At 35.8% G+C, this 25,044-nt stretch overlaps 1 protein-coding gene across 1 annotated transcript; it reads right to left on the bottom strand.

Moving 5' to 3' along the window:
- Positions 1-680: 680 nt before the first annotated feature.
- Positions 681-3,938, bottom strand: LOC139839612 (ras-related protein Rab11D). Its single transcript, XM_071829723.1, has 2 exons — positions 3,692-3,938; positions 681-1,437 (listed from the first exon to the last, which is right to left on the bottom strand). Exons 1-2 carry the CDS (start codon positions 3,910-3,912, stop codon positions 1,005-1,007), a joined length of 654 nt encoding a protein of 217 aa, XP_071685824.1. The 5' UTR covers positions 3,913-3,938; the 3' UTR covers positions 681-1,004.
- Positions 3,939-25,044: the final 21,106 nt, after the last annotated feature.

Here is a 25,044-nt window from a genome sequence, read left to right as displayed (position 1 = left end):
AGTGGATCATAATGTTGCAAGGTCATAGTTATTCTTTGAATTGTGACTCATGAACGGATCAAAGGACACTCGAATGTCACTTTAAAAATTGCTTGTTTGTGTCTCTTAAGGCACATCTTAAATCATAATCACAATATATTTTCTTCCTCCGACTTCTTTAAACAATTCCGGCTTTCCCGTTTGTCGTCTTTGGGAGAGCTTGCTCCTTGGCGGAGCATTTCCACCCTACTACAAATGCCACGTTCTCAGAGATTTTGAATAAATCCCTAAAATGTATGTCATTGATGTTTTAATAATGTGTTAATAAAGAGTATCAACATGATATTTCCACTAATATTTTTTCATAAATCTATCATTGCCATGTATTATATACTTGTACCGGATGAAAGGAGAATGAGTGTTAAGAAAAGGGATTTCCCGATGATCTAAAACCGCAATCCCTTAAATGTAGTAATGTATTAAAAATCAATCAATTTTACGCCAACCAAAATTTGGCTGTTGCCAGAGGGACGAATATTAACGCCAACTCATGGGGCCAACAATAAAATAAAAGATAGTCTTTAATTCTCTGAAAAAATTGAGATATCCTAAATAATTATCATTTTCTGTGGTGACCATTTTCACGATGGTCCATGCTGAGTGATGATTAAGAACAAAGAACGAAACAGGATTGGATACACTATAGAATATTAGTTAATCGCATTGCATAAGGTTATCGAGGAAGCCAAACAATAGAGTGCTGGTCTGCTGGATGCATATTACACGCTTTAGAGTAGCCAATGCATCATGCATTAACAAAAAATAAGAACGAGATAAATAACCAAAAGTGTAATACATCTCACATTCTAAAATCATACCAATTCATTCAAATATACCACATACCTTACTGCTCAACATTCCTTTTTTAAACACTTGCGTAACACCACCCCTTTGATGCATTCTCATTCTCATAACAAGAATTATAAAAATGTACGGAGTATATTCTAACTAACACAAACCACCACCTAATTAGAGCAACAACCAAATCTAGTGGGACCCGAAGATTCATCCTTAACATCAATAGTGGCTCCTTTACTAGGAAGCGACGACGCACCCTCATCACCAACTTCAACCGCTTTCTTACTCACAATCTTGTAAATTTGTGTAATCACTTCAGTAAAAGCATTTTCAACGTTAGTTGCTTCCAATGCAGAAGTCTCCATGAAATACAGGGATTCAGCTTCAGCAAACGTTTTACCATCTTCGGTTGAAACAGCAAGTAGGTGACGAAGGTCGGATTTGTTGCCGATTAGCATGACCACAATGTTTGGATCAGTGTGGTCTCTTAATTCCTTTAACCACCTCTTGATGTTTTCAAAAGTAGCATGACGAGTAACATCGTATACCAGTAAAGCACCAACGGCTCCTCTGTAGTAAGCACTTGTAATTGCACGATACCTGTAAAGAGTGTATGGGTAAGACTAAACAAAGGTAATGTGATACAGATTATTGGCAAATAGGTGTTGTCTAATGGGTCAAAAAGGGTTCGGGCCTTCGGGGTCAAAACAGATCGGGTCGTGCAGACTCCCAAACAGTTGTTTATCTTGTGTTATATTGGATTTAAATTGTATATTATGAATATGAATATGAATATGAATACATTTAGTATGATGAAGAAAACAAATATGCTATAGTTGTAATCTAAAATTCTGATATAGAATGATACTAGTGAAATGACCCGTGGAAACACGGGTTTGTTTAAACGAAACAGTTTAATGATATGTTTTAGGTATTAACTGAACGTAAATGCTAAAGTTATTTAGTTTAATGACCCGTGGAACCACAGAGTCCGACTAAGAAACTCGTCAGCTGAACATTTCATCAAACACCTAAAATGCAGATTAAACAATCCACATCCAATTATAAGAGATAATATTGGTTGTCATTTTATTTTAAAAGTGTAAATTAAAATATAAATTTAGAATTAGTTTCTTTCTCCCTAGCTTTTATACCTTCTTGTACTCAATTCAAAATAATTAATTAAAATAATTCAAATTTAATTTTAATAATTAAAATAATTATTAATAAGATTTAATAATAATAATTAATTAATAAGATTTAATTTTAATTCAAAATTATTTAGATTAATGACATCACCCACCATGCTTAGATTTTTTTCTTTTTCTTTTTGATTTTTTTTTTAACAAAGGAATTAGCCTAATAATGACATCATCATTATAGGATTTTAATATTAATAGATAGCAAGTGATATGCACCGTAGGTACGCTCTATGTGATTTCTGAATTCAACCCGTTATCATTTTCGCAAATTAATAAAGTTTATCAATTGGACCCGTTAGAGGATAATGATAAAATATATTCAGCTTATTATCTAGTACGTTAAAGTTAGTTATTAGTGGTTTGGATACATGATAATTATGGAGGCCATGTCCTATTACTTTACTTATTACTAAGAAAAAAGAACACGTATAAAGCAAACCATAGATATTAAGCTCTCACAAGTTACCACGTAGATGAACGATCAGAGTGCATTGATATGAAACCCTTAAATTAAGCACATGACGAACAGTATAACTAAAAAATACACTACATATAAATAAAAAATACACTACATATAAATAATCACGTTTAGAACCGTGTCTAAATGGTCCTTAGAAACTGTATTCACTTTTAGTATTGGATTCCTATTCATGTTGATGTGTGGTGTGCTTATTATAGACTAATATCAGGGTATGGATGCAATTACTTTAGCAAAGTCAATCTTTTATTTATGAAACTAAGTAGTTCTACTTTTAAAGATGTTTCTAGTACCCATTTATTACACCTTTTCCCTGGTCCCTGTTTCACATGCGGCACCATTCCTCCCTTTTTTCTAACAAAGATCCACATTTTAATGTTTGATTTCAAACCCAAAATCTTTAAAACACAAATTGCATATGCTTTGTTATCAGTGGATGTAGCGCCAACTCCAAGTTTTTTTCTTAAGTTTTGAACTCCATATCAAAATTTAAAGTCAAGATGCACCGTGTTGACACAAAAATTTAGGTCTTCTCGTAGGGCTATCTAAGAACATATGCTATTATTATTACTCTAATACGGACTATGACAGTGATCATACAAATTTCAAAGTAACACAACGCCAATATTATGTACGGGCGCAACTGGACCATGTGGTCAGCTCATTAAGTACGTGAAAAATGCAATTTTCGTAGTCATATTTGACCCACCCGACCCATCCATAAGTCATATGTTTCTACCTGAACCAGTTTTTACCCATTACCCCACACGTCACTTTTCCACCTATAAAGGTGGTGCACAGTGCATACCCTCATAAAAAAACCGCTATACACCAGGGAGGCAGGGTCATCGAGTTTTCGAGCCCATAAAAAACATGTCTACAAGCACTTACCGCCTAACCGAATACGACCTATCCTTATATGCCCCTGCCCCAAAAGGTAGTATTCATTGTGCAACAAGAACTTTACAAAGGAATTTTGCTCCATACACATACACATAACCAGTATGATTTACAAACTCAATTTAAATAACTAAATATACAACAATAGATATGTATAAGTTTCTGCAAGAAACCCTAATTGTTGAAAATTAGTAATCGATCAACTGAATACATGTAGCAAAGCAATAAGACCAATTAACTGCCAGTGAATCAAAAGCATAAAAAAAGATCCAACCTTTCTTGACCAGCAGTATCCCAAATCTGAGCTTTGATGACTTTGCCTTCAACATGAACACTCCTGGTAGCAAACTCAACACCAATTGTGGATTTTGTTTCTAAATTGAATTCATTCCTAGTGAATCTGGAGAGAAGATTTGATTTACCGACACCTGAATCGCCGATTAAAACTAATTTGAACAAGTAATCGTACTCATCATCACCTCTGTATCCAGACATCTCCTCGGCCCCTTTTTTTATTTTTATATTTCAAAAGGTTTGGAAATAGCAGCGACTGTGGTCGTTGTTTGCTAAAGGTGATGTTGAAAATTACAATTTTAACCCTCACCCACATTTGCCAACCCAATTCAGATCCAAAAGACTTATTAACTTTACAAATTAGTTCAGGCTTTTTAAAGTGTGAAAAACATGCACTTTTGTTGTATTGACAAAAACTATTAAAAGGCTTGCAGAACAAAACCATTAATAATAATTTGTGACATCAAAATCAATTTTTTAAAATAATAATAATAATAATAATAATAATAATAATAACATTAAAACATAGTATTTTCATCAATAAATGAAAATGACGAACAAAGATACAAACCAATCAAAAGCACTCCAAGACTCGGAAGCAGTTGACAAACTCTAACACTAAACAAATACCAAAAACTAACTAAGTTCGAACTTTGAGCAACCGGGTCACCAAAACAATCCCGTAGCACAATCAAATACAATAACCAATACAAAAAACTAAAATCTAACTAAACAACGACAATCAACACAAAACAAACACGCCGATCACGACCTACCCAATAACCAAATTACCTTTTCCGAATCCTTATGATCGGCTTAACAACCACACGGTCAACTTTCAAACGGTTAAATTTCTTGTCCGCCAATTTTTGATCGCATAAGATGAAACCTTTGCCATCAAAGTCAACGATCAAATCATTTAACAAAACTATTTATATCATGGAAATTTCATAGTTTGTATGTCTAGATGTCGAACCGACAACCTAAAAGTACAAAAAGCTACAAATTATATAACTTGTGTCACATGTTTACGTTATTTGCCTGTTTTGTTAAGAGTTTAAATGTAACTTTACAACCGAATTTTGTTTTATAGTTAATTGAGATGGCGTAGTGATGGTGACCTGACTTTTCATATGGGATGTTAGAGGTTCGACTCCCACTCGCTATAAAATTTCTCTTGTTGTTACCCGCTCATTCCATGGGCATCGGAGGTTGCATACGTCTTGCGTTCGAACCTCACATGAGGGGGTTTTACCACACGCGATGCCCCAAAAGGATTCCTCGTGATGGTTTTCTCTTAAGGGACGGAAGGAATGTAATAGTTCGACCAAGGAAATGATCGGGTGGGTTGGTTCCGACATCGCGTCCAACCTCTATCAGTGACTCCTGACAACTGTTAAAAAAATTAATTGATTCATAATAATGTGTTTAATTAATTGATTCATACCGGCAAAAGTATACATTGGTCTATAGAATATTCATATTGATTTATAGTAATAATGTGTATTACATAAGTATATATATGAATCTATAGGTTATTGTAATGTGACGACCCGGAAATTTCCGACCAAATTTAAAACTTAATCTTTATATGATTTCGACAAGATAAGCAAAGTCTCTAATACTGATTCTCAAAATTTTTGAACTAATGTTATATATTCAGTTAACCTTTGACTATTGACTGACTTTTTGCGAACATTTATTTGTAGATATATATATATATATATATATATATATATATATATATATATATATATATATATATATATATATATATATATATATATACAATAAGTTGAAATATTAATTATTAAAATTAATTATAAATAACTTGCAATGTGTATTTCAAAACTGATTTATGTATAATAAATAAAGTTATATACATATATATAATTTCAAGTTATTTAGTAAACGATAGTAACATTCGTTTATTGATTCGATTGATATTTAGATAAGTTAACTAAAACGTTTAAGATGAACAAGTAAAACACTAATTTGCTACAGTGTTTTTGAATTGTTACAGTATCCGAAAAGCTACAATGTTTTTGAAAACCACTATTTGCTACAGTAAAAATCATTTTGCTACAGTAAAACACTATTTCAAAATAAAAATGTATGTATATTTTACAAATGCTATAAATTATAATATTAACTTAGATATAAAACGTTTTGATTTAAAATAATATTATTATATATTAAGACGTTAATTTATAGACGCAAATGACCAAAACACTCGAACGTATAAGATACACTTCGGGTAATATAGTTATTGGTAACGTAAGTCTATATATTGACAAAGGTACGAGTCACGAAACGTAGAATGCAAGTTATTAAAGCATACGAAGTAACGTCCGAACATCCGGAACCGAGACATAAATCGAGTATCAACGTACGAGTCAACGAACCTAAAATTACAAGTCAACTATGCACATGAATATAATATATATATATATATATATATATATATATATATATATATATATATATATATATATATATATATATATATATATATATATATATATATATATATATAATATGTCGACAAACAAGAAAACAAAACACAAATGAGCTGGCAGACCACCCCATGCGATCGCATGGGAAATGGCCTGAAAAGCCATGCGATCGCATGGCTCCAAAATTCTGGCCAAGTGCTATAAATAGCCACGAATTCGAACGAGTTCAGTACACCTCTTTCATTCTTATTTTTCTTTCTTTCTTCTGTAAATATATTTATATTTATATTATTATTATTATTATTATTATTATTATTATTATTATTATTATTATTATTATTATTATTATTATTATTATTAATATTATTATTATTAATATTATTATTATTATTATTATTATTATTATTATTATTATTATTATTATTATTATTATTATTATTGTTATTATTAAGATTAATATTATTATTATTAATCTTATTATTATCAGTAGAAGTGTTATTATTATTATTATACATAAAATATAATAATTATATAATATATAGTATTAAGTATTATTAATTAATATAATTATAATATCTATTGTTTCCAGCGGTTAGTGGTCTGCCTAATTTAGGGGAGGTCAGGAGTTCGACCCCCGTTTACTACATATTAACCCACAAATTCATTCATGCCATGAATTTCCACCCATGACACCTTTTCCACATCGCGTTGGGGGATAAAGGGGAGGGGGTTTTACCGTCCATGCCCCGTATGAGATTGGTGCGAGTTTCCTCCTAGGCACGCAGTTGCGGGGCGGGTATAACTGTGTAGGAGATGAACGCGTATATGATTAAATTTCCCTTAGGTGATCCTAATAGCTGTCATATATAATATAATATTATATGGTAACATAATAGAATATTTTAGGTAATGAAATTTATATATCAAATAAAATTAGGAAATCTAATAATTCAATTAATATATGAAAATAATTGATTGAGTGACACATGACATGAATAAAGGACATGTTGATACGCGACATGAATTAATCACAAATTAACACATAAAATTATTATCACGTGCTTTATATAATGTATAGATTATTTATTATTATTAAATTAAATTATTACAATTATTAAATAATTGTAATTGATAACAATAAAAAGATGGATAACATTAGGTGGTTGTGACGATCGCTCCAAATTCATATGGACGAACACGTCATTCATCGATTTCATTGCGAGGTATTTGACCTCTATATGATACGTTTTGTAAACATTGCATTCTTTTGAAAAGACTCACCATAAATGAATATTTAAATCAAAGGTTTTCGATATCTGATGATTTCTACATATAGACAATCACCGTAAATAATAGTTTACAATAGTACTTCCGTTGACAATGCAGTCAAAATAAGATACATGGTGATGATTTGGTGAATGCAACGTTTCCTTGAAAAATATGTCATGTAAGACTCCATGCACATAGCTTGTCTAACATATAAGCAAACAATGGAAGACTTCTAGGGAACCTGAGAATAAACATGCTAACAAGTGTCAACACAAAGGCTGGTGAGTTCATAGTTTTAATGTTTTGCATAATCTGTACATAAAGGTGGATCACAAGATTTCAGTTGATTCATCCAGAAACGTTTATCAAAATATTCTACAAGATTGAGCACCCTGGTAACTAAGCTTTAACGTTATAATAAGTACCCCTGTTTTAACATACATGCAACCAACATGTACAATACACGCAATCCAACGTGTACTAAACTCAAATAGCATACGTCTGTTTTATAGTTCAGGCTAGGGTTTCTATACCTGGAACAGACGGGGATGTCAAGCCCTATGGATCCATATATAACTACTCGTGCCCACCAGTTCTTATAACCGGTAGTTACTAGTTACCAAAGCTAAGGGATTTTCGGTTCAAATTCAGTGTAGAATTTAGTATGTACTTGTATCCATTGCGTTTAAAATAAAGTGCATGTATTCTCAGCCCAAAAATATAGATTGCAAAAGCAATTAAAAAGGGATCTATAAAACTCACCTTAGCAGCATATAAAGTCGTTCACCAAAATGTGACCGAAACTCAGATTACCAAATAACCGTAGATCTCAACCTAGAGAACATATGTTGGTCAATAAATGTCTATCAAGCTAGTCAGGTCATAGTGTATCACAATCCTAATGCTCGAGATCGACATACAAAAGTTATCAAAAGTCATTTCAAAAAGTCAATTTGACTCAATACTATAGTTGAATGATCATGTCAATCGAAACATTTTAACATTTCACATAGTTTCCCAATTTTTGTAAAATTAAACTACAATTTTTATAAGGCTTTAAAATATGATAAAACAATCAGTTTTGACAATTGCTCAACAAGACGAGACGTGCCTTATATAAGGATTCATTTACTCGGCTAGTAGTATTCAAAAATCCAATTTATCAATCTTATAAACAAGTTGTTTAAGTATCAATTGCGGATTCAAAAGCAATTCTAATTAACGTCAATCATAATTCAGTTGACCATATCTTTTAATTCGTTCATCGAAATTACGCGATTTCTAAATGAAAAGTTATTGATTTTTCGCCAGCTTTCCAAAAACATGCATATCATATACCTTTTATCAGTAATATATGTATTTAATTCGTGATTCATCATAACTGTTTAACGAGGAAATTTAGCATACAAGCATGCATAAATGTATATACTCGAGCACTAGACATGGATACACAATTAATATATAAAAGATAAGATATGAATGCTCACGTATCAATATTGTGATTCAATATTGTAGGAAAGTACGTAGACGTAACAGAGATGATAAACACTAGGTTTGACTTGCCAATAATACCCACGTACATTACCCATAACCTCCATAGCTATAACCCATAATTTCCTTAGCTCTATCCCGCTTGAAAACCCATTTTGAAAGTGACACGCTCATGACTTCGTCGTAGTATTTTATGTATAATAATAATACTAATAATAATAATAATAATAATATTAATCTTAATAATAATAATAATAATAATAATAATAATAATAATAATAATAAAATAAATAAATACAGAGTAAGATGGATGATATATGTGTGTGTGCAACTCAGTGAACGAGCTCGACTTTTATAGGCCTTTCCTGAAATTCTGCCTCATGCGATCGTATGGTTTCGAAGGCCTTTGGCCATGCGATCGCATGACCTCTCTTTACAGCTCACATTATTTTGTTGTTTTGCTTGTCGACGTATTTAAATATAATATATATAATATATTTAATTTATATAATTAATTATATATTATATTATATTCACGTGCATAGTTGACTTGTAATTTTTGGTCCGTTGACTCGTACGTTGTCACTCGACTTATGTCCCGGTTCCGGTTTATCGAATGCATTTTCGTACGCTTAGAAAACTAGTACTTTTCGTTACGCGACGTGTACCTTTATCAAAAATTAAACTTAATCATTGATAAACTATGTCACTCAAAGTGTAGCTTTAATCAATTAAGTGTTTTGGTTATTTGCTTCTATAAATCATCGTCTTGTAGTATATACATATACATATATACATTTTCATTTTGAAATAGTATTTTACTGTAGCAAAGTTATTGCAGCAAAGTTTTTTTACTGTAGCAAATAGTGATTTTCGAAAAACTGTAGCTTTTCGGGTACTGTAGCAATTCGAAAATACTGTAGCAAATTAGTGTTTTACTGGTTCATCTTAAACGTTTTAGTTAACTTATCTAAATATCAATCGAATCAATAATCGAATGTTACTATCGTTTACTAAATAACTTGAAATCATATATATATATATATATATATATATATATATATATATATATACACACATTAAGTTATATATATATATTGTTCGTGAATCTTCGAGACCAGTCAAAGAATAATTGATTACATGAATATAGTTCCAAAACTTGAGACTCAACATTACAGACTTTGCTTATCGTGTCGAAAACATTAAATCATTTTAAAGATAAAGTTTAAATTTGGTCAAAAAATTTCGGGTCGTCACAGTGGTACTTAAAAGGCCACGTTTTTTGAAATCTAAAAGGCTGAAACTTCCGCTATCCCACCTTTATTTCGTTTGTAATGAAAATGAAAATGAAAATAATAACTTAGTATTAATATTTAATTTAAGTACTGTAATAAATACGGCACATACTTTTTAATATATGATACAAAATTATATTTATTTGCATCCTTAATTTAAGTTGAGATTCAAGGAACAAATCTCAGCCTTTGGATCAGATTTTCATCACATGTGATTAGATTTTACAATCACATGTAATTGGATTTAGCACGCATTACAATCAAATGTGATTGACATTCAGAATCACATGTGATTGGGTTTTACAATCACATGTGATTGACATGCACAATCACAGGTGATTTGATCAACTATTTGATTTCTGTTACTGTATATCTTCATCATCTTCATCAAAGCTCAAAATATAAATTCGTTTAATGATGATTCCCTACACAATATGAGTTCAGAAACATGATTAACATCAAAATCCTGAACTCGCATGATCAATTTGGATTAACAACAGATGTGATGCCCCGTACTAAATCAACATGTACGGACCATCAACAACAGGATCATTACAAGGTCAAACACTATATGTTGTTTCAAAAGAAGTTTGCGTTCATAAGAAAAGGTGATGTCTTAACCAACATCAAATGTTTTACAACAAAAGTATGCTTCAATGAACAGAAGCAATTAGTAATAGTACGTGACCCAATGGTCATTACAAATCATTGTTTTAAAAGGTAACATAGTTTGAATGCAAATAAAATGTTTCATGCGGCGACAACTCTAACAAGCGCAGCGGAAGTCTACAAGGCATAACTAGTACAACAGCGGAAGCAAGCAACCTTAAGCACCTGAGAAAAACATGCTTAAAAACGTCAACACAAAGGTGGTGAGCTATAGTTTAAGTATAACAGTAATGTAAGGTAGGCCACGAGATTTCAGTGCTTCAACAGCGTTTCAAAACATTATGATAAAGTATATGTTTAACCGTGGGCACTTGGTAACTAACTTAACGTTTATCACCCCCTAAAAGTACACTTGGCGAGTGCGTATGTTTACGAAGTATTAAACACCCATTAAATGCTAGCGCTACTAACCCGAGTGGGGATGTCAAACCCTATGGATCCATATCTAAGATTCGTGTTCACCGGTTCAAAGACCAATGACTAAACGTTACCGAGCTAAGGGGAAAGTTTATGCCGTTGTATAACCCACACATATATAAAGTTTAAGTACTTGTTCCTAGTTTGTAAAACGTAAAATGCGCATGTATTCTCAGTTCCCAAAATAGTTAAAGTAAAAAGGGATGATATAACTCACAGTGATAAAGTAGTAAAAGTCGATACGCGAGAAAATAATAAGCAAGTAGTTGGTTCGAAAGTCCTCAATCTAAGTCAAAAGTACTAAGTCAGTAAATCATTCCCAAAGGTTTAAATGTATGTAAATTAGGTCATAAGTATCATCATCATTCATCATTAAACAAAAGTGTAAAGTAAGTTTCGTTCAAGAAAAGAGTTTAAAACAAAGGCTGACTTCGTTCAGCCGCTACGACCCCTATACAAACTGAAATAAGGTGAGTCCAGTGGCCATGGCTCCGTATATGAGTCCCCTAGAGGATGACCAATTTACAGAACCAAACTCGTTTTCGTTTAACCGTGGTGATGGTTTAAGTGCGAGTAGGTCAGAAATTTCAGCATAACGTTAATAGGGTGTAGTGACTTTTGGAGAGCCATAAATCCTAAACCGTAACTCGGATTAAGACGAGGCCTAAACGGAAGATCATATAATCGAACCGAACTAACTGAAAATCAACTTTACAGTAGCCCAGGTTACTGATCATACCTCCAAAAACAGTAAACAGAGTGCTTCGGTGGGTTCTTGGTACTTGATGTTCATCACGGTTCTCATCCTTGATGCATATAGCTTCAAGTGTACAACTCGTTGATGTGTTTACATCATCTTTACCAAGTTTTGACCATCATAACACTAGTTCAAGTCTAAGATAAGTAGCACAACTCATTTGAGTGTTGCAAGTAGTTTGATGAACCAAAGTTACATCAAGATCTTAGATCCGGCACATACATGAGCTATAAAAGTAATACTATCTTAAGTTGTAGAACATAGTTCTTAGTTAGATCTTGAAGATCCTAGACCCAAAAGTCTAGATCTAAAGTTCTTAAGTTAAACCCTAAGTTATAAAACTTGGATCTTAACTTTAATGAAACCATAAGTCATGAAACTTAGATTTTCATCTTGCAAAGTGTATATAAGCTTATAAGCTCTTGTTTACAACAACATAGGAAGACCATAAGCTATAGAAACTTAGATCTATCATAAGTATATGAAGTTATAACTAGAAAGTTATACTTCCATGTTCTTGAACTTACAAAGTTTAACTTTAGTTTCAAGACAAATGAGATCAAGATTAACTAGTAATACTTGACCATGTTCATACATCACGAATTAATTTAAGTACAAAAGAAAGAAATAAAATAGATCTACAAGTATAATATTCATGTTTGTTTCATACTTAGGAAGATTCAAATCAAAGTTTGAATCTTAGGATTTAAGTCTACAAAACATGAAATCAAAGAAGATTATAAAACTTATGAACTTTTAGTCTTGAAAACACTTAAATGTAGAACCATAAACTAACAAGTTTAGGTTCTTGTTCTTGGTTCTTCATCAAACAAGAGATGGAAGTAACCAAGATCCATGAAGATTCAAACTAGGAAGTTTGATCTTTAACAACAATAAACAATAATCAAGTAATAAAAAAATGATAATGATGATGACTAGTTCGGTTTTTAGAGGAGAAAAGAAGGAGAAGTAATGTTGCTACTTACTAAGTTTGAGAGGAAATGCTAGAGAGAAAAGTAAGTGCAAGTAAGTGTGTGTGAAAATGAAGTGAAATACAAGTAGATATGTAACAAGAAAATGAAAAAGAACTCTCTCCTTAATGTATGAATGCCGACGGTTTTACAAGCAAAAATGGGAAGTCAAAACTTGCTTTCTAGTGTGGGATAATGGTGTTAGCTAGAATGAGGTATAAGTTAAATTGCATGGGAGAAAGGTGTAGCATGCTTGAAGTGTTTTGTCTCTAAATTAAGTTAATTAACCCATGATTATTCTTAATGTAATACTAGCATAAAACATGGGCTCACTAGTCCATTAAATGTGTAGGGTGGGCTTACTAGTCCATGAAATAAAAGTCCAAGCCCAAGTAACCAACAAGTAAATAAAAGGCCCAAGTAATTAACTACTAACCTTAGTTAATTAAAAATGACTAATAATAATTAATCATGAATGTAAATAATATTCAAAAATATTATTCGTGAAAAGTACGTGCGTCACAAAGACAAGTCGGGCCATGCAAAGTCAAATACGATAACAAGTAAATGTATAAAAATACATTCATTAAAACGCATGTATTAATAATAAATGTTAATAATAAACGTTGGAAAATCCAGGGTCGTTACATTACCCACATGTTAAAGAAAATTTCGTCCCAAAATTTTAAGCTGAGGTAGATGGAGGAGTCGGGAAAAGGTGAGGATACTTCTGCATCATTTGATCCTCTCGCTCCCAGGTAAACTCGGGTCCTCGTTTGGAATTTGATATCGCATATTTTATACACGTTTTCCTTAGCAATATCGATCATAATTTAGTCCGTTCGGATACGGTTTGGTGTTTATTTTGATGATATTGAGAACGTCCAAGTTTGAAGAGCTAATTGTTGAAAAGTGGTGTTTTATGGAGTTTTTGAGGCATGTTGGTAATCGATTATTATTATTGGTGCTCCTGGGTTGGAAATGTTAAGTAAATATCAGGTAGTTTAGTTTTAAGTTATTATTAGTATTGAAAGAGTGCAAAAGAGACGAAGGAATCAGTTTATGTTGATTGTCGCGTCGCGACAAATGTGTCCGCGGCGCGACGTTTAACTTATTTCACGAACAGAACAAGGTTTAAAGAAGGTTCCAGTTTATGAGTTGTGTCGCGGCGCGACAATTTAAGCCGCGGCGTGACAGGTCTGTCGGTTCAGGCATATTTGGCAGGTATTTAAGGCACGAAAAATACCCTAATTAATCATTATCGTATTCAGACGTTTTCCAGCAGCTTTTTGACGAACAAAGGTGATTTTTGGGGATTCCCAAGGTCATTCTAAGGCATCAATCATTCCGGAAACAAGTCTCGATCCGTTTATCGTTCAAGATTCAATCATTAATTAGGTTAATCACTTTGTTTAAAACAATGAATTTTTCTATTACTTTGATTGTTATTTTGGTTTTAGCTATGATTTTTGGCTAAGTCTTTAATGTTTGTCTAGAGTGAATATTTGCATGTGTTTGGATGATACTTTGTAGTTTTATTAATTAATGCATGATAATTATGAGTTTTGATTAAGAACCATTCTTGTGGGTGTTGATTATTGTTACTAGATTGATTAGTGAAACTTGTTTGAACAAAGGGAACCCTGTTTCAATTTAGTGATCTAATTTCCAATTGATTTGTCTTAACCGATTGGGTGCTTACTGGACCAAGGGGGTAAACCGGGTAACATTGATTGAACGAAATAGGGGTGAATTGTGTGGAGCAAACGCGTAACCAATTGAATCTTAATCTTATAATTAGCTAATTACTAAGTCACAAACGAAAGAGGTCTTTGGTGAAAGGGAACCCTAAGCCAATAAATCCTAGTTTGACGTGTTTGCTAAAAGAGAACTCTGGGTAAACCGACTCTGTAGTTGCGTGCATTGATAAATAAAACTAGTGCTTAATAACAAATCATCCGACACTGCGAATAGGAGATCTAGGCGAACATTCTTTTATCTATTGAATTCAAATATGTTTACTTTTCCGTTGAGTCTGCAATTTATTTTCTATAAACTAAAAAGCAAAAAAAAAATATTGTCTTTTACTTTTAAATCAAATCTTGATTTGGCTAATCGTTAAATAGCCGCAAAACAACTATCTCGTAATTTCAACTTTCATAGATTAACTTAGTTTACTTTTGTTAGTTGCAATTTTAATTCTCACTTTTAAACTGTCCTTGGAACGATTTCGGAATTACCGACTTTATACTATTGCACGATCGGGTCCACTGCCCGTTAGTGTGTAGTAATCATTTAACCGACATTTTCCATTGATAAATAATATACACGATTTCACACATCAAGTTTTTGGCGCCGCTGCCGGGGACAGTTGTGTCGAAAGTTAAGATTGTTATCTAATTGTTCTTAGTTTAGTTTAGTTATAGTTTATTATTTCTTTTCGTTATTCTCAGTTGAATCGGTGCGTTTAATCAGTTGTTAGTTGTGATTTCGCAGATAACAGGTAGTGCATGCCACATACGCGTTCTTCTAATTCTCCGATTCTTCAACCATTTGCAGAACCCGAAAGAGAGTTATTCAGAGCTTTAAGTCAAGAGCAACAGTCTACAGTGGATTCATCTTTTTCTTCGAGTGCTAATATAATTAATTTGGGAAGTAGTTCTGAGACTGTGGTGCCCGATACACCACCTGAAATCAGAGAAGAAGAAGAATCTTACATTTCATTAGATCTTTTCGAGACTGAAGATATGGCTGACCAAGAACAACCACCTCGTCCTCAGACTATGGCAAAAAAGTTAAAGGCCACACGAGGGGGCCAAGGCAATTCGATTACTCAACCGAACATCACTCAGCCTTTTCAAATTACAGGGCCGATTCTGAGTTTGATTTCTTCTGACTGCCAATTTCATGGCAAGGATAGTGAGGATACTAACGAGCATCTTCGTGTTTTCAATGATGTTTGCAATTTTTTTAAGTTGCATGAGATTGCCGATACGTCGATCAAGACAAGGCTTTTTTCTTGGACTCTTAAGGGAGAAGCAAAGAGATGGTTAGATAAGCAACCAGAGGGTACGATTATCTCTTGGGAGATTTTGATGGATAAGTTTTTATTGAAGTTTTTCCCTGCGTCTCGAGCTGCTAGACTTCAAGCAGAAATTTCTCAATTCAGACAAAAAAGCAGCGAGACACTATTTGATGCTTGGGACCATTATTCTAATATGCTACGCTCGTGTCCACAACATGGGTTGAATGATTTACAGAAGGTCCAGATTTTCTACAAGGGTTGTGATATCCCAACTCGTCAGACTATTGATCAAGCAGCAGGTGGTACGTTAATGGATAAGACTGAAGAAGAGGCGCTAGAGATAATTGAAAAGCAAGCTGCCTACTCTCACGAATGGCATCAAGATCATGAGTCATTCCATTCAGCTTCAGTTAAGAGAACCGAAACCCATGGTGTATATGACGATTTTGGGTCTATAAGTGCTAAGTTAGATTCCTTTGGTACAAATTTGGAGAAGATAAATAAGGATATTCATGGTATGAAGGTTAGTTGTGAGTATTGTGGGGGATTACATCTGGCAAAAGATTGTGATGCAGGTTTGACTATGAATCAGAAGGAAGAGATCGCTTATATTAGTCAACAGAACAACAATCAGTTTCAGGGACATGCGCAGTTTAATAGGAATTTCAACAATCCCTATAATCCTCAAGGTAATCAAGGTTCGAGGTTCCAGCCAGGTTCTAGTGGAGGATATCAACAACAAGCTCCCGGGTATTTTCAGAAACCCCAAGCCGAAGAGAAAAAGTCCAATCTTGAAGCTATGATCGAGAAGCTTGTGATTTCTCAAACTCAGCTTGTTACTACTGTTACTCAGAACAATGAGAAGAATGATCAAATGTTTCGAAATCAACAAGCAGCTATTCAGAATCTGGAGAAACAAATTGGTCAGCTTGCTAGTCAGAATAATGTGAGGAAACCGGGGGAGTTACCGAGTAAAACCGATAATAACCCGAAGAATGGGCACGTTAATGCTATCACTACACGCAGTGGGTTAGCATATGATTCACCGAGTAAGCCCGATGAGTATTATTTACGAGTGCTGTTGGTTAAGGATAGTGAGCCGGTTGTTGTTAGTGAACCGGAGGGGGAAAAGGAGCCGGAACAGGTGATTGAGAAAGTTGTGAGGGTACCGAAAACTGTTGCTGCTAAACCGGTAGTTAAAGAGTATCAACCATCGCTCCCATTCCCGAGGAAGCAGAGACTAGAGAAGCTGGAGGCAGAAAAGTCCAAGTTCATGGACTTGATTAAAAAGGTTAACATTAATTTGCCTTTTATTGATGTGATTGCAGGTATGCCCAAGTATGCAAGGTTTCTTAAGGACTTGCTAACTAACAGGAAGAAGCTGGAGAACGTGTCTTCAGTCAGGTTGAATATCGCATGCTCAGCGGTAGTTGCAAACAAGCTTCCCGAGAAGCTTGAGGATCCTGGGAGTTTTACAATCCCTTGTTTATTGGGTAATTTGGATTGTATGAGGGCGTTGACAGATTTGGGGGCTAGCATAAATTTAATGCCCTACTCTATTTATTTGAAGCTAGACCCCGGGGAGTTGAAACCCAAGCGTATGGCTATTCAGCTAGCGGACCGCTCTATTAAATTCCCTCGTGGAATTATCGAGAATATGCTAGTTAAGACCGGGTCGTTGGTTTTCCCGGCCGATTTCGTGGTGTTGGATATGGAAGTGGATGAGAGGATTCCACTTATTTTGGGTCGGCCATTTTTGAATACTGCTAGGTGTATCATTGATGTTTATGGCCAACAGTTGACCCTTAGGATAGATGATTTGCATGCAACTTTCTCAATTGACCATGCGTTAAAATACCCTGCCTACACTGATGATACATGTTATTTTCTTAACACTGTGAATGTCCAGTCTGAGTTGTTGCAGGAATTTCCAGAGTTACAGGGTTCAGGAGAATGTTCATTGGTTGAAACTGATGAAGAGTTGCAGGTTGAGGAGGTGGATATTTTGACCACCTTGATGGAAAACGGCTATGAGCCGACTGAGGAGGAGTTCAAGGAACTCGAGCATGATGCGGATTACCGGAGCAAGTCTTCAATTGAAGAACCTCCCGAGTTAGAATTGAAGCCACTTCCTGATCATTTGGAATACGCTTATTTGCAGGAGGAATCTAAGCTCCCGGTAATTATTTCTTCTTCTCTTACTACTGGTCAGAAAACTGAGCTTGTAACCATGCTGCAGGCCCATAAACCGGCCATTGCGTGGAAAATTCAAGACATTAAGGGTATTAGTCCCTCCTATTGCACCCACAAAATCCTAATGGAGGATAACTCCAAACCTGTGGTGTAACGACAAAGGAGGTTGAACCCGCACATGCAAGAAGTCATGAAGAAATAGATCATTAAGCTCCTCGATGCAGGTCTAATTTACCCAATCTCTGACAGTCCTTGGATTAGCCCGGTACACTATGTACCTAAGAAAGGTGGTATGACTGTTACCACCAATGATAAAAATGAGTTAACTTCCACTAGGACTGTCACGGGGTGGCGTGTTTGTATTGACTATCGAAAGTTGAACGACGCCACATGTAAAGACCACTTCCTGTTACCTTTCATGGATCAAATGCTAGAAAGGTTAGCAAGGAACAGCTTTTACTATTTTCTTGATGGTTTTTCGGGTTATTTCCAAATTCCTATCTCGCCCGAGGACTAGGAAAAAACTACTTTCACGTGCCCTATGGCACATTTTCATACCGACGCATGCCCTTTGGCCTTTGCAATGCTCCGGCCACTTTTCAAAGGTGCATGATGGCCATATTTCACGATACGATAGAGGATTACATGGAGGTGTTCATGGATGACTTTTCGGTTTTCGGTGACACTTTTGATTCATGCCTTCTTAATTTAGAACGGATGTTGGAACGGTGTGAGAAGTCTAATCTTGTGCTCAATTGGGAGAAGTGCCATTTCATGGTTCAAGGGGGCATAGTTCTCGGGCCCAGGATTTCTGGGGACGGTATCGAGGTGGATCCCGCGAAGGTAACGGCTATTAAGAACCTTCCACCTCCCACCGATGTTAAGGGTGTTCGGAGTTTTCTCGGGCACGCCGGTTTTTACCGGCGGTTTATTAAGAATTTTTCTAAAATTTCTAACCCGATGAACAAACTCCTTGAAAAGGACACGCCGTGGAATTTCTCCGACGGGTGCCAAAAGGCATTCGATCTTCTTAAGGAGAAACTGATCAATGCACCAATCATAATTCCTCCGAATTGGTCCCTTCCATTCGAGCTTATGTGCGATGCTTCTAACTTTGCTGTTGGCTCTGTTTTAGGTCAAAGGGTCGAGAAACATTTCCGACCCATTTACTATGTAAGCAAGACCTTGCAGGGAGCGCAATTGAATTATACTACCACTGAAAAGGAGCTCCTTGCGGTGGTCTTTTCTTTTGATAAGTTCTGGTCCTACTTAGTCTTGTCTAAGACTATTGTTTTTATGGACCATTCTGCTCTTAAGTACCTATTTTCGAAACCGGATGCGAAACCTCGACTGCTTAGATGGATCTTGCTTTTGCAAGAATTCGACATCGAGATCCGGGATAAGAAGGGTGCTGAAAATCTAGCAGCTGACCACTTGTCTAGACTCGAGAATCCAAATCTCGAAGTCCTTCACGAATCGAGTATCCATGATAATTTTCCCGATGAATATCTCATGGCGATAGACAAGGTGGACGAGCCGTGGTACGTGGACATTGCTAATTATCTCGTTGGGGATTCTTGGAAAAAGGGTGGTCGCATCAAAAGAGGAAGAAATTCTCCAGTGACCTTAAGTACTATTTCTGGGAGGCTCCCTATCTTTTTCGTTGTTGTCCCGATGGGGTTATCCGCCGGTGCATTTCCGGTGAGGAGTGTATGCGTATTTTGACCGAGTGCCATAGTGGGCCTACCGGTGGGCATTTTGGACCCCAAATCACGGGGCGTAAAGTCTATGATGCCGGCTTCTTTTGGCCGATAATTTTCAAGGATGCCCACCGGATTTGCAAGTCGTACGATTCTTGTCAAAGGGCCGGTAAAGTCACTAAACGGGATGAGATGCCTCAACAGAGCATCTAAGTTTGCGAAGTATTTGATGTTTGGGGAATTGACTTTATGGGGCCATTTCCGAAATCCCATAATTATAGTTACATACTCATTGCCATTGACTACGTGTCTAAATGGGCTGAAGCGCAAGCTTTACGATGCACGAGTTGTGGTTTCCTTCCTTAAGCATTTATTCTCTCGATTTGGAACTCCTAAAGTTTTGATTAGCGATAGGTGTACTCATTTTTGTAATACCCAAATGGAGAAGGTATTGAAGCGATATGGAGTTCTCCATAAAGTTTCTACTTCATACCATCCCCAAACGAGCGGACAAGTTGAGAACATCAATCGAGCTCTTAAAGGGATTCTTGAGAAAACCATGGGGTCGAATCCGAAGAAGTGGGCGAATAAGCTCGATGAAGCTTTATGGGCGTTTCGAACCGCTTACAAAACGCCAATTGGAACCACTCCTTATCGGTTAGTTTATGGAAAAGCGTGCCATCTCCCGTTGGAGATTGAGCATAAGGCTATGTGGGCACTTAAAAAGTGCAATTTAGATTTGAAGGAAGCCGGACTCCTAAGGGCGGGGCAATTGAATGAGCTTGGTGAATTACGCCTTGATGCGTATGAAAATTCGTTGATTTATAAGGAGAAAACCAAGCAATGGCATGATAGGAAGTTAAAGGGTGCAAAAGAGTTTAATGAAGGTGATCAAGTGCTTTTGTTTAACTCTAGATTAAAGCTTTTACTGGGAAAACTTAAATCCCGGTGGACGGGACCATTTGAGGTTGTTAAGGTGTACCCCTACGGTACGATTGAGTTGAAAAATGCAAGCGGTACTACTTTTAAGGTTAACGGACATTTTGTAAAGAAATATTTTGATGGTCCGATGGAGATTGACGACGGGGTTCACGTTGAACCCGATCCTAAGGTTACTTGAAGTTGGAAACGAGTTTTGTGAACGATTCGTTAAACATGGTTCACATTGTTGTATAGTTTGTATTAATAGGTTTGATCACAGGTTTGCCGAGTCTTAAATGCTAAATGATTAATTATGATAGATTACTTGTTATTTTGTTGGTTGTTTTATTGTTTAAAGGTATTTGAGCTTGCTGCATAGCTTAAAAAGTCGAGGTACCAGGTCCAGCACATTGCCGCGGCGCGACAAACATAGCAGCAGCGCGATATAACAAAGGTTTTGGTAACAGAAAGTCACTTTAAAATGGTTTTTAAACACGTTAATTTCCGCGTTGCGAGGAATTGGGTCGCGGCGCGAGTTTTCACAGGTTTTGAAATTCATGAAATTTGTAAAAATTAGTATCAGGAGCAGCGTATCGCCGCGGTGCGACAATTCTGTCGCACAGGTTCCAAACCTACGGTCAAGGTTTTAAGTCAATTGGGTCAACCCGACCCACTATGTAACCCGACGGGAATATAACTCTTTTTAGGGGTTTTGGATCTGTTTTTCACCCACCATTCTCACACTTACCTCTCAAACAAAATTAAAGCTCTCAAACCCTAGTTTCAATTAACACTAATTGCTACCTAATTTCTTCAATTCATTGTTCAATCATGCCGGTTAAGGTCCGATTTTGACTAATCTCTTGCTTTTTCTCTCATGTTTCTTGATTAATTGTATTAATTCTAGGGTTCATGTTTGAAATTTTAAGGGTTTTGTTTGATTGAAACTTTTATGCCTATTTATGTTATGAATTGTTAATGAATATGATATTATTATGTTTTCTTCATGAATTATTGTGTAGATTATGCAATATATTGATTCTTGAGATTAGGGTAGTGTTAAATCCGAATTTGATGCTGAATGTTTGGGGATTTTGTTTGTGCGGGAGATGTTTGCTAATAATTATATGTTTCAAGATAGTGTGGGGTGATTCGGGCGGGTTATATGTGATTTTGGAAATTGGTAAAGCATGATGATTTTTGTGATTTATGAGATGTTTACTTGGTTGTTGGAATAGTTTAATCTTCTTAGAATTGGTTAATTAACTAGATGAATTTGTGAAATTGAGTTTAATGGGGCACTTACATGATATAGTGTTTTGAGAATTGGTTTGAATTTGATACCATGGAACACAAACATATGTTGTGAATACTTGCTTTTGTCTAAATGCCTAATTGAAGTTGAGACGAGTATTAATGGTACTTGGTGCAAGTATGTGGAACATGTTGATTTTCCTAACGCTAACTTTTCAATGTTTTGTGTTTGGTTTGGTTTTTGTTTCATGTGTGTAGAGAAGCAGACTTGATGCTCCATCATCCTCCACGGCTCAATCCCGAAGGGATGAAGAGCGAAGAACTAATCCGGAGGTTTGGTTGCAAAAAGTTGGGGAGCAATTCTCGGAATATTTTGGATACATTTCAGCTCGGAATATTCAAGCGACTTGGTATTTTAGTTGGGATGAGTTAAATAGTGCATCTAGTGAGGTAAGGGAGGATATTGCTTATATGTTGGTGATGTCGAGACAGGGGGTCGATCTTGGCACTTGGGAACGTGCTTTTTCTTTGAGAGACGATCTTTACCGTGAGTTAATTGTTGAGTTTTTCTCCTCTTTAAGTTTCCGTTCTCGAAGGGATGGGACGGATCAAGCCTTTTTGACATTTCATTTAGGAGGAGAAAGTCGAGCCATGAGTCGAATTGATTTGTCTCGAGCACTAAATTTGTATGAAGTATTGGATGAGAAGTCTTTAACACGCTATTTGAGAAAAAAACTAAGTTCATCGGGAATCAGGATGATTATAACGAGCGAGACTTTTGGTTTGAAATTTCAGGTTTGACTCCATTTGTGTCTAATGAGTCGAAAGGGTCCGATATTCGAAGCAGAGATCTACGGTTACTCCATAAACTGTTGTCGTGTACTTTTTGTGGACGAAGAAATGGGAACGATAAAGTTAATTCTACCGAGTTGTGGATAATGCATCGATTTCGGGCTAATGCGCATGTTGATTTGTGTATGTTAATTGCTACATATTTATCTAATCAGTCGAGGGAGACACGCTCTACGAGGCCACTGCTGGGTGGTCATTTTGTTACAAAAATTGCACGATTTTTCAACATTAATTTTAGCAGGTGTACAAGATTAACCGACCCATTGCAAGTAATGAAACCTTTTAATTTAAGGTTTTATCTTAATGTGCATTTTGTGATGTGGGATGCGAATCGAGTTGGCTTGGTGGCATATGTTGAGCCACAAGAGCACGAGGCCGGTGGTAATGTTCAAGGAGGTGATGAGGCGGAGCCGGTTGCTCCGAATGTGCCAGCAGGGGGTCAGCCTTGGGGTATTTCCCAAGAAATTTGGGATAACTTAGTGTCGCGGGTTGATAACGTGCGAATCGGTGTGTCAGACAGCTTTGATGAGTTTCGGGGAGAATAACGGTCGCATAATGACCGTATGTGGGAAAGTCAGCAGAGGGTCGATGAGAGGTCGGCTGAGTCTTTGCATGACCAGCAATGGATGGCATATGGAAGCGATTGGCAAAGGCACAGTGCTCGTCTTTTCTACTATAACCCGGAAAATTATTATGGTACACAAGCTCAGACACCGGTTTATTATCGTAGTCCAGTTCGGCCCCGAGTGCAGGCCCCGATTTACAGTGAGGAGGAAAGGTTTGAGGATGCTCATCAGAGGTTTCAGCAGCAGTATCCGCACGGCAACTGGCCGTATGATGGGTTTCAGTGATGAGGGCCTGCGAGCCCGTGATTATGTTGTAATTTGTTTTAAACTATTTCTGTTTCGTTGGTTTGTACTTGGATAATTATTTACTTTCATTATGTACTGTGGATTTATTCAGGGACAAGGCGTTTCAGTACCGGGTGGTGCCACCTTGTCCCATTTATGTAGTTTTCTTGTGTTTTTCTTTTCTTAGGTATGTTGGTGAAACAATTTTTCAAGTCTGGCATTAAGTTCAGCAAAACTACTTGAGTGATGATATTGGTGTGAGGATCGGGAATGGACGATGTTCTTATGCTGGCAGTAAGTTCAGCGCTATCTGTCACTGTCATTCCACGATCAGTGGTTACCTCGATAAGTTTTTATTTTTCTTACCCTTTCGATTTTAATCTATTTTTGATCTCAAGTAATGGGGATATTACTTGATCTCAAGTGTGGGGTGTGGATGTAAAATCTCTCGGGTTGGTTGTTAATGAAATCATCATCATACTAGTTTTGATATTAAAAGACTTGACGTTTCACGGGTTTTGGTCGTAAAAAAAAAATTGAAAAATTTAGAAAACAGAAAAGTTAGTTTAAAAATAAAAAAAAGTAGAAAAACAATTGAAAATTCGACCAAAACCCTTGTTTTTGATATGGCTTGGTATTTTATATTATATTTCATGATTTCAAAGAAGCCAAAAGTGTTCCACATGTTCATTACCATTGGACATGAAATCCTACGAGTTCGGGGAACTCAATAGTAGGTCACCTGTACCAAAACGGGTGTAAATCGTGATAGAGCGGTGATTGCATAGCGTGATTGTGACCGAATCACGTGCCTGATCACAAACTTTTGGTTACTTGGTATAGCAGACTTCCGAAACTATATCATTTTATTATTACATCATCTAATGGTGTGATACTGTGGGAAGAGGAGCCTAGAGCTTCACCAGTGCTGTTCTTTTTAGGAGCAATAGCTACGTGCTTGTGTTTGCTTAGACAACACAACCCATAGCCAAAAGCTATGGCACCCAAAGGTTTTTGAGATTTATTGGAATGGTAGTATCTACTTCTTACCTTTCTTAAAACAAGCAGAAAAGCTTGTCATGTGGGAAGTAGGAAAACCGGTGTCAATTGAAACAGATTGGCACTTCCGAGTGACTCAGATCCACTCATTAAGGAAGTAAAGTCTTCCGACCGTTTCACTTGGTACGTATACCTCTTAAGCGTGCCATTTCA

This window comes from Rutidosis leptorrhynchoides, chromosome 4 (assembly GCF_046630445.1).
Source record: "Rutidosis leptorrhynchoides isolate AG116_Rl617_1_P2 chromosome 4, CSIRO_AGI_Rlap_v1, whole genome shotgun sequence".
Taxonomy (NCBI): Eukaryota; Viridiplantae; Streptophyta; class Magnoliopsida; order Asterales; family Asteraceae; genus Rutidosis; species Rutidosis leptorrhynchoides.
Note: the sequence above shows the minus strand (reverse complement) of the source record. Positions and strands in the feature narration are given on the sequence as shown.

Bases quoted from the DNA above. Each gene is read 5' to 3' on its own strand.
- LOC139839612 (XM_071829723.1), bottom strand. From the start codon at position 3,912: ATGTCTGGATACAGAGGTGATGATGAGTACGATTACTTGTTCAAATTA. The intron at 1,438-3,691 runs GTTGGATCTTTT...CACTCTTTACAG, and splicing joins GATACTGCTGGTCAAGAAAG to GTATCGTGCAATTACAAGTG.